The sequence below is a fragment of the Piliocolobus tephrosceles genome, chromosome 6 (genome assembly GCF_002776525.5).
Source record: "Piliocolobus tephrosceles isolate RC106 chromosome 6, ASM277652v3, whole genome shotgun sequence".
NCBI classification, from domain to species: Eukaryota; Metazoa; Chordata; class Mammalia; order Primates; family Cercopithecidae; genus Piliocolobus; species Piliocolobus tephrosceles.
The window spans coordinates 75,348,837-75,359,904 of record NC_045439.1 but is presented as its reverse complement, the minus strand read 5'-3'; the positions used below and the strand labels follow the sequence as shown (position 1 = coordinate 75,359,904).

The window sequence follows — 11,068 nt, the reverse complement described above, 5'->3', positions numbered from 1 at the left end:
TTTTTGTATTTCTAGTAGAGACGGGGTTTCACCATGTTGGCCAGGATAGTCTCCATCTCCTCACCTCGTGATCCGCCCACCTTGGCCTCCCAAAGTGCTGGGATTACAGGCGTGAGCCACCACGCCCAGCCCAGAGTAATCTTAAGAGATCACACTGGAGAGTGACCCAGTCTTAGCTACCAAAGAGGAAGTGAGTGACACCTACTGGTACCTCTCTGCAAGCGCATCTCACAATTTCCTACATTTAAGATACAGACCTCAGACTTCAGCCAGATGACAGGACTCCCACAGACTAACTGACATCAGGCTCATGTGGCTGCTAAGAGTGAAGCAGTCACAGGAATGAAAGTGACCCTTCCTGATCATGTGGTCTGACCTCCTACTTTTAAACAATAGGGGACGGGGCCCAGAGAAGACAGATACTTCAGCTATGGGATTCAGTGTCCACCCGGATGCAATTCCAAAAGCTCTTCTAAACCACGCATGGCTAGTTCATGACAATTACAAAGAATATTTGCATAATCCTACAAATACTCTGATAATATGTATTTCACATATTTAGTAGAAGCGTAAAAGCTTTCTAACTTAATGATGAAATGTCTTACATTTAAGAACATAGGTACACTCAGGTTTAAGTTTTCTGGTAGGGAAACAATTCACTTAAGCCTTGATTGTCCAAGCATGGATCATTACTTCATCCATTCATTCATTTTTCTCAAGAGCTTTTTATTAAATTGCCCAGGAATATTTATATATTTTTAATGATAAATACAGGTAACAATATTTTTATGTATGATTATGCAGTTTTAAAAATTCCATGATTTTTCCCTTTCAGGTTTATAAAAATTTACTTAAAAATTTCTACCATTGACAATTTATAGCTTTATTGATGTTATAATTTATGACTATAATGTGGAATAATTCAGCTGATTAACATGTTATCACCTCAAATACTTGTCATTTTTTGTGGTGAGAACATTTAAGATTTATTCATAGCAATTTTGAATGTACAATATGCTCTTATTAACTACATTCACACACTGTGCATTGGATAACTGTTTTTGTAAATTTTCTAGTAACGGTTTAAATGAAATATTTTGATAAGGTAACTTAACTTTAATGCAGGTGTTTATAGATTTATAGTGATGGATTATATAATAAGGATTCACCTCAATTTACAGTCTAATTTGGAAGTATTCTCTACATCAACATATTTAAATAACTTTACATAAATGTAATTTCAAAAAAGTTAGAAAGTTGACTTTTAAAATATGGAATACAATGATTGCTAAATCAAAGGCAGCCTGGAGGTTCACAGTTGGAAGGACTGAAGGAATCAGGCTCTATTTGCCTGTGGCCTTTACACAGATGCTTTTAGCTGTCTAATCTGTGGGAACTTGGAATTGCAATCAAATGACTTAACCAGAGGGCAGGGCTGAACGTGAGAGCAGCTCTACCTTGGCCTGCTTGCTTAGGCGGGCCACTTCTGCCTTCAAGCCATCAGAAGTGACGTGCTCCTCCTCTACCAGCTGTTGGAGTTGCGTCTTCTCATCCTTGAGAGCTTTAATTTCTTCTTTCAAAGACTGAATCTGCTTCTCATAGTCTTGTGTTTTCAGTTCAAAACTTTTTTCAAGAAGCCTAGGCAGCAAAAGAAGAAAATAATTTAGAGCTGAGCGTGGTGGCTCAAACCTGTAATCCCAGCACTTTGGGAGGCCAAGGCAGGAGGATCCCTTGAGCCCAGGAGTCCGAGACCAGCCTGGGCAACAAGAGAGACCCCGTCTCCACTAAAAATACAAAAATTAGCCAGGTGTGGTGGCACATGCCTGTAGTCCCAGCTACCCAGGAGGCTGAGGTGGGTGAATCGCTTGAGCCCAGGAGGTCCAGGCTGCAGTGAGCTGAGATCGTGCCACTGAACTTCAACCTGGGTGACAGAGCGAGACCCTCCCCACAACACCCCCCACCCCCCCAAAAAAAGGAAGAAAATAATTTAGAATTGTTTCTACAGTCTTTACTTTTAATTAGAATACATCATTTTGAAAACAACAAGAGGAAACAAGTTAATTAGGACCTACTGTGACAATTCCAGCAGATAATGGCCTTATTTTTAGCAAACTGTTTCCTCTTCCCTTAGGTTAAAGGCAACTTCTTACACCTCCTGATCTGAAAGGTGTCGCTTTACAATGATCACGCACAGGGGACACTGGATAGGGAGCCTGAACTTAAAATACACACTGGTTGTTGGGACGCTGTATTCCCAATCCCCCAGGGTTCCATGCAGTCCCCTGGAAGGGCCATTTTCCCTCAGAGAATACCTTGGCGTGCTCTGCCAAGTCCTGACTCCTTCCTCGTTCCAAAGATCCTGCTGGGAGTTTGTTTGATCCTAAACAATAGAGCTATCTGATATGTCCAGGGGTCTAGTCCTTCAAAAATTCTAGAATAAATGGCAGCAAATCCAGGTGCCCAAAAGTGCGTGTAAATCCAACTGCTCTAGAAGGTTGCTCAATTAAAAATGTGATGATTAACTAAGAAAATAATTGAAAAGAGATACATAACCTAGACAAGCCCAACACAGCCCACAGGGGCCCTGAAGCAGTGCCAGGAGCTCTATGAGTTTATTAAATCATTCTACTTGCTGAGCTGTCATCTCAGTTCCTTTTATAACTTGCTTTTATAGCACAAAGGGAAAAACTCTGAGAAAGAGAGCCACATTCCCAATAAAGTTGTTTGATTTCTTTTTTATAGATTTTATTTATTTATTTATTTACTTTTGAGACGGAGTTTTCTCTTACCCAGGCTGGAGTGAAGTGGCGCAATCTCAGCTCACTGCAACCTCCGCCCCCCCGGTTCAAGTGATTCTCCTGCCTCAACCTCCTGAGTAGCTGGGATTATAAGGTGCCCATCACTACATCCAGCTAATGTTTGTATTTTTAGTAGAGACGGGGTTTTGCCATGTTGGCCAGGCTGGTCTCAAAATCCTGACCTCAGGTGATCCGTGCCTGCCTTGGCCTCCCAAAGTGCTGGGATTACAGGTGTGAGCCACTGCACATAGCCTCTTTTTTCTTTAGATATTAACAAACTTTGTTTCCAGGTATTTAAAAAAACTGCAGTGCTCCCAAGAGGCCAGTAAAATGCCTTTGAAAAAGAAAACTGCAACCGGAAGTCTTCCTTTTTTTTTTTTTTTTTGGAGACAGTCTCACTCTGTCACCCAGGTTGGAGTACAGTGGCGCGATCTCAGCTCACTGCAACCTCCGCCTCCCGGGTTCAAGCAATTCTCCTGCCTCAGCCTCCCGCGTAGCTGGGATTATAGGCATCTGCCACCACGCCCGGCTAATTTTTGTATTTTTAGTAGAGATGGGGTTTCATCACATTGGCTAGGCTGGTCTCAAACTCCTGACCTCAGGTGATCTGTCCGCCTAGGCCTCCCAAAGTGCTGGGATTACAGGCATGAGCCACTACACCTGGCCCAGAAGTCTTATGTGAAAAGAATCTTAGACCCACAGACTGAGCTGCTCAGGAGGGTGCCCACAGACTGCAGGCCTCTTGGAGCCTCCTGAGAATTGTGACAGGGGCCAGGAATTCCCCACTTGGCTGACCAAGGGCTAAACCAAGCTACAGATGAGTGCTAACGAGAGGCAGAACACAGGCCTAGAGAGGGTGAAGAGTTTTACTCCCTTCACTGGCCTGCCTTGCCCTGACCCAGTTAGGACTGCAAACAGCCCAAAATGACCTGGCCTCAGCCTGGCTCCCCAAACCCCCAGCTCGAAATGATCACTCCCAAGTGGTCCCTGCACGTGGACAGATGCCAAGAGCCGAGCTCTTCTCCTCACATTAAACACTCATCGACAATTATATTTTTCTAGGTAAATGAGTTAATTAGACATATTTAAAAACTGATGGAGGATCATGAAACACTTCATATATTTGTTAACTCCTGGAGCGATTCTGGGATATTCCCTCCTCTCTTTAGAATCCTATTTCCTCACCCAGACCCAGGCTGTCCTGCTCACTGCTTGGGAAAGTTTTGTATCCTACCACCACAGGCAGACCTGAGCTTTCTAGCCCCCAAAAGAGATGTGCCAAGAATGTTCTATCTCTTTCCAGCACCCTGCCATGCACCCCAACTTTGAGATCTAAAAACCTTTGTCGACTTAAGAGAAGGGAAGCCCAGATTGGAGTCCTTGGAGGTTAGCAAAGGGCTTGCTATTGAGATAGGAAAGGTGGGCTGGTACAGTACAAGGTCAGGCACCTGCCTTAATCTCTGTGAGGTGCGTTATTTACCTTATCTCTTGGGGTAAAAGACAAACTAACAAGTACAATAGGTGGGGAAGGAAGGGAGGGAGGTTTACTTCCTAGGCAAGAATCTTAATGCTTGGATTTGGTGGAAGTTGAAGGTGGTGGTAGTCTCTGAATTTTGCACTGTCTTAGCAATAAAGTAAAAAAAGAAAAGAAAGAAAAGGAGGAAAGGAAGGGAGGGAGGGAAGGAAAGGAAGGAAGGGAGGGAAGGAAAGGAAGGAAGGGAGGGAGGGAAAGAAAGAAAGAGAAAGGGAGGGAGGGAGGAAGGAAGGAAGGAAGGAGGGAGGGAGGGAGGGAGGGAGGGAAGGAAGGAAGGAAGGAAGGAAGGAAGGAAGGAAGGAAGGAAGGAAGGAAGGAAGGAAGGAAAGAGAGAAGAAAGAAAGTAATTAGTTTCTGGTGGTCCACTGTGCCCACCCAGCAGAAGCTTTATGGACTACTCTAGAATGTGTTCAGTATCTGATAGTACACATTGTGGAACTTAGCTCTCATACATCTCTAATCTCACTTCCTAAAAATAGTCACACCCCACTTTCTTGTATCTGTGATCTCCTATATCACAGATAGTCACACCCCACTTGCTTGTATCTGTGATCTCCTATATGCAAACTGAGATGGAAAATATAAAACAGCAGAGAGAAGAAAGAAAGTAGCTTTAAGGCAAACTAGATTCCATACATTCTTTGCCGTTCTTCCTTTTGTACATCATCAAAGAGCTGCTTGGTGAGGTTGTCCATTTTTTCTGTAAAAAGAGAACGCTTTTTGAGATATGTCTGCCAATCAATGCCTTGATTATTTCATGTTATGTTTAAGAAAGTGAGACTATCAGGACAATCATGTGATGTTTATTATTAACAGGACTTACAATGAGAGTATAGGTCATTTTTTATAAACAAGAAATACAGATGAGGGGGTTTCAAAATAATAATTCTCACTAATTTGTCAGGTTGGAATTATCAATAAATAGTTTCATTTATAGTACTTTTATTGGTCTGTTATTTATTAAAATAGATATATTGGCTTTGAGACAATGAATATCATTAAAAATAAATAGAAACCGTTTGGAAAGAAAATGATCCATTTGTGACAAGGTTTCTCAGTCTTGGCATTATTGCTACTATGGGCTGGATAATTCCTTCCTGTGGAGAGGGGGCTGCCCATCCCTGGCTTCTACCCTCTAGAAGCCGGTGGCACCTCTGCTCCAGTTGTGACAACCCAAATTGGTTCCAGACATTGCCAAATGTCTGGGGGTGAGGCGGCAGCAAAGCTGAGAACCACTCATCTGTGACAACCAAGAAAATAATTAAATATCTGGGAAAGAGGAAGTATAAAAAGGCAGCTGTTAACACTGAAATACAAGAGTTGCAAACACAAAGTCTGCAGACCGAGGGGCAGGACATTCCACGGCTGTGACAACCCCACATTCCCAACACAGCCATATGCCACAGGGATCATCAAAATGGGAGAAAGGCAACGCAGCCCCTCAAACGGCGATGTTCCTGTTCGCACTGAGCTGACATCTCATCCTTGAGCGCTACCTCACCTCTGAGCCCCGCCCCAGAAGGAGTCCTCGGGGTGCAGTGTCGATAGCGATTCTCCAAATTACTTTTTTTTTTAAGTCAATGGTTTAATAGTTTGTCTAACATAGTGCCAAATGTTTCTGAATCAAAATGACTGCTTCAGAACATTGTAAGGCAGCCAGGAAATACTGGGGAAAATGCTCAAGCTTTAATTTAGAAGCCAACACGTTTGATATAACTTCAATTTTCAATTAATCAAAAGCACTGGCTTTAATTCTAGTGCTTACCATCTTGGGCCATTTGCAGATGGGCTAAAGAAGCTGCTCGAATGTGATTTACTTCTCAAGGGGAACGGGATTATGTCCATGTTAAGTCAGAATCTCAAAAAGGGGAAACAGCATTTGATAGCATCCCTGGGTCTTTGGTCACAAGCATAAGTAAAGGTTGGTGCTGTTCATAAAACACTGTTTGCCAGGACGGGGGAGGCGCACAAGATAAGCAGTTTATAAATATTACGTTGAAAGTTTTCATGGACTTTTTGAAAGAGGATATAAAATTACTCACCCAAACATGACATGGTCTCAGAAACATAATTTTCAGGTTACATTCCTGAGAATTTAAATGCCCTTGTGGGAAATTCTACTTGAAATTAGGGGGAAAAAAACCCACAACCACCACCCAAGAGGAGTGTGCTGTAATAAAAAAGGTGGAGGTGGGGAAACCCTTTCCTAACTCAGGTTCAAGGTTTACTCCCGGACCTCTGACATGCTCCTGTTCATCTCTGACATTCGCATGGCTCCGGTGCCCACACCATCAGCCCTACAGAGACGGGGTGGAGGGCACACACTACCTGGAACAGGAGGGCACGGCCTGCTGCTCGTCAGCACCTGCACAGCCTTTCCTGCCCCAGTGCCCTGGTGTCAGGTTGTTTACTCCCTCTTCACCAACATTTGCTCCTCCCACTCTCTGCTCTGAGCTCCCAGGGCTCTGCGCTCCTCTGGGTCCCATCGTATCCACCATCTGCTGGGCCGGAGGTGTGTGTAGAATCCCCAGGCCTGAACCCTCGTGCTCCTGCTGCCCCCACGTTGGAGCTCAAGGAAGAGATCCCTAGGCAAGATCACTGACAGTGGTGATTTAAACTATCTGGTCAGGGACCGCCAGGCTGTGTTGCCTGTTGCCTTTTCTGGGATACAGCAAGCAAGTATTGTCAAGTTGAATTTGAGCTGAAAAGCTCAAATGTACAGAGCTAGGCTAAGCATAGCTGTTCCACACCCCTAAAGGAAGTGATACCTACTGGTTCCAGGGTCTGCCCTTCACTCAGGGCAGGACAGTAGCAGAGGACATGGGTATCGCTTAGGCTAAGTAACTCTGACAGATCTGAATTTTTTCTGCATATCTTTGGTGAGCACCAAACATGACCGCAGCATTACTCTGACTGCACATCAGGATTACCATAAAAGTTTCCTAAAATTAGACGTCTCTGACACGACTACACACCCATGCGCGCACACACACACACACACACACCCATTTCCTGATGCAAAAGCTCTGGGCTCATGGTCCGACCATCTGCACTTTGCAAAGGGCCCAGGAAGTTCTGAGGCACAGAGAGGAATTGCTGTGCTGTCTGACAAAAGACGGAAATAAAATAGACGAATCTGTAGGGCAAAGTTACCACGACTTAAATATGGCTATTCCTTGTGAGCAAAAATTGTCTCACTAAACTAAGTGTACACCAGAGACCCCTGGTTCTAAAACTGGTCACTCCAGTATTGTTTACTGAGTGACTAAATCAGTGAATGTCTGGATTTGTGCCCCCCGAGTTTTACCTTTCAACTCTTCAGTCTTCTCTTGAAGCGTCAGCTGTATTTGGTCTTTCTGTGTTTCCAGTTCTGAATTATGCTTCTGAAGCTTTGCCAACTTCTAGCAGACGGAAGGGGGAAAGACAAACTTTTTTGAAAACCTCACTTCAAGCTGTCACCATTGCCTTTCTTGGCAAAAAGATGTATATTCTTAAATTAGTTAATTTTTTCTCAGCTCCTGCCCATAGATAACAGCTAGCACCAGCCCACTTGTAAGACGCTGCCATTAGTTTCACATGTAAGGGCTCAACATGACTTCAAAGGTGACACTATTCCTGACCTGGCCAGCAAGGGCTGAAACAAGGAGAAAGCACACATCCAAGACCTCCTCAATGTCAGGGACATAGCTCTTCCTTTTGCCGAGCTTCTCAATAGCCAGGGGACTTTATATATCGAATATGCTATGATTACGCAGTTGATGGCGTAAAGGGATTCACACTTTGCAATTGTTATGACTCAGGAAGGATGTGTGAGCGCAGCAGAATTCCTATCATTTCGGCTGCTCCTGGCAAGGTGTCTGCTGGGCTGGCAGCAGGCCCGTGGTGCTGACTGATGGTGACTGGCAGTTGGCAATGCCCATGGCAGCAGTGTTGGTGCACCCAGCACCGGGGCATGGGGAGGGCAAAGGGATGTCTTCTGGGCCTCCAATCCACCAACCCTGGGTGCTAGGACTTTGAAAATGCAGCAGAGGCCGGGTGCGGTGGCTCTCGCCTGTAACCCCTGCAACTTGGGAGGTCCAGCGGGGGTGGATCACTGGAGGTCTGGAGTTTGAGACCAGCCTGGCCAACATGGTGAAACCCCACCTCTATTAAAAATACAAAAAATTAGCCGGGCGTTGTGGTGTGTGCCTGTAATCCCAGCTACTCCTTGGGAGGCTGAGGAAGGAGAATTGCTTGAACCCGGGAGGCGGAGGTTGCAGTGGGCCGCAATCGTGCCACTACACTGCACTCCAGCCTGGGTGACAGAGCGAGACTCCGTCTAAAAAAAAAAAAACCCAAACTGCAGCAGAGTGGACGGTAATAAAGATCACCTTCTTGGAACACACCAGCTCACACTTTTGCAGGGACTCACCATAGGCATTTGGCTTATTTCATCTGACCATTTTATTCTCACAAAATTCTGTCAATCTCTTTTTGTTATTCTCATTTTATATAGGAGGAAACTAAAATTCCTTATGGTAGGCATTTGGCTAAAGTATTTCATCTGATGATTTTATTCTCACAACAATTCTGTCAGTCCTTTTTTGTTATTCTCATTTTTTTATATGAGGAAACTAAAATTCAGAGAGGGTAATGGACTTTAGCCAAGGCTGCCCAGCCAAAGGCAAGATTTGCATCTAGGGCATCTGGCTTTTATGCTGACTGCTGTTTTCACTACACCAGAGATGAAAACCCTACCCTAGCTTTGCATCGCTGTTCAGGGGAAGATGTTTCCAGGGCGTAGACCTTGAGGACAAGTGAGAGGAGACCAAGGTCATCCTGGAAGAAAGGGAAGCAGCCAGCCAGGGCTCTTTGGGCCTATCATCACTTTGCAAAACTCGAAAGAGAAAACCTATGTTGCATTTCTCTCATTATTAACCTCCTCCCTTCCCCTAGACTCTAATCCTCTGATCTCGCTCTTCCTAAAAGGCAGGCTCCCTTTGGTAATGGAAGTTGATAGCAAAATCTGATTTGCTCTGCAGAAATCCACTTCATAGGAAAAGCCTGCAGCGCTCATCTTTTCCACAGAGAGTCCACATATTTCCATCCCGTCTCACATGCCCGCAGCTGACCTCTTCCACAGCATCCCTGTATCTCTTCCCCTTCTCCTCATAATTTCGCCTGTGGGCGGCTGCTCTTTCTAGTTCTGCTTCCAGCTTCTGAATCTTTTCCACATCCCCAGCTCGAAGAGCAGCCAGGCTGGTCAGCTTCTCCACCAGCCCATGGTTTTCTTTGTTCTAGAGAAAAGAAAATTCAGATGTTTAGAGGTTTATTCAAACAAAGACACTGTTCCATTTAATTCTCATAGCCTTTGACACGGCATCCAAATTTGAGAGGTTGCTTTACGCTGATCACACTTATCACTGCACTGACATTTGTTAGCATCTTCTCTGTGGTGAAACAGTATGGCAGATCTTGCTGGGTCCATGTCTTCCCAAACTGGTGGCTATTTTAATGTGAGAAGTTTCCAATTCTGGCGAACCAGGACAACCTTAGTGTTACAGGCTGAACTGTGCCCCCCCAAAATTCATTTGTTGAAGTCCTAACCCCTGAACTTAGGAATATTGCTGTTTTGAAGACAGGGTCTTTAGAGAGGGAATTAAGGTAAAACCAGCCCTCAGGGTGAGCCCTAGTCCAATATGATTGGCGTCCTTAGAAGAAAAGGGGATTAAGACACAGACACAGGCATGGAGGGAAGATCATGAGAAGACAGACAGAGGTGGCAGCCATCTACAAGCTAAGGAGAGAGGCCTTAGAAGAAACCAACCCTGCCAAAACCTTGATATGGGACCTCCAGCCTCCAAAACTGTAAGACAGTAAATTTCTGTTGTTTAAGCCACCCAGTCAGTGATACTTTGCTATGACAGTCCTAGCAAACCAACATACCTAGGACAGAGCTCAGGCAGCGTCAGGACTCCCACCAGGCATTGCTCCTGGCTGGCCGCAGCTATTTTTAAGTGTTATTCTGCACAAGCTGTGTAGCATGCAGGCCTGTTACACAACAGCACACTGAGGGAAACCCCATCAGATGCCAAGTCTATTTGTTCACCCACTCACCCTTTCGTACAGGACCCCTGTGGTACAGCTTAGGGTTAAGTTTAAAGCCCTAAGTTTAAATCCTTAGGAGAGCCTCAGGATTAGTGGAGACAGGCCTGGGAGTGAGTTTTACGGATCTGGACACTGTGTGTTCCATAGCATATGGATGTCTCTTTTCTTTTCTTTTCTTTTTGTTTTTTGAGATGGAGTCTCGCTCTCTGTTGCCCAGGTTGGAGTGCAGTGGTGCAATATCGGCTCACTGCAAGCTCCACCTCCCGGGTTCACGCCATTCTCCTGCCTCAGCCTCCCGAGTAGCTGGGACTACAGGTGCCCGCCATGACACCCGGCTAATTTTTTGTATTTTTAGTAGAGCCAGGGTTTCACTGTGTTAGCCAGGATGGTCTCGATCTCCTGACCTCGTGATCCACCTGCCTTAGCCTCCCAAAGTGCTGGGATTACAGGTGTGAGCCACCGTGCCCAGCTGCATGTTTCTTTTGTTTTTTTTGAGATGGAGTTTTGCTCTTGTTGCCCGGGCTGGAGTGCAGTGGCGCGATCTTGGCTCACCGCAACCTCTGCCTCCTGGGTTCAAGTGATTCTCCTGCCTCAGCCTCCCGAGTAGCTGGGATTACAGGCATGAATCACCACGCCCAGCTAATTTTGT

The 11,068-nt window shown here is 45.1% G+C and overlaps 1 protein-coding gene across 1 annotated transcript in view; it reads right to left on the bottom strand.

Annotated features, from left to right (window-relative positions):
• MYO5C (myosin VC) overlaps positions 1-11,068 on the bottom strand; it is a 91,455-nt gene that overhangs the window by 39,369 nt on the left and 41,018 nt on the right. Inside the window, exons 19-22 of the mRNA XM_023227181.2 lie at positions 9,444-9,608; positions 7,640-7,733; positions 4,969-5,032; positions 1,458-1,638 (exon numbers count right to left, since the gene is read on the bottom strand). Coding sequence (XP_023082949.2) covers positions 1,458-1,638; positions 4,969-5,032; positions 7,640-7,733; positions 9,444-9,608 — 504 coding nt within the window. The remainder of the gene's footprint in view (positions 1-1,457; positions 1,639-4,968; positions 5,033-7,639; positions 7,734-9,443; positions 9,609-11,068) is intronic.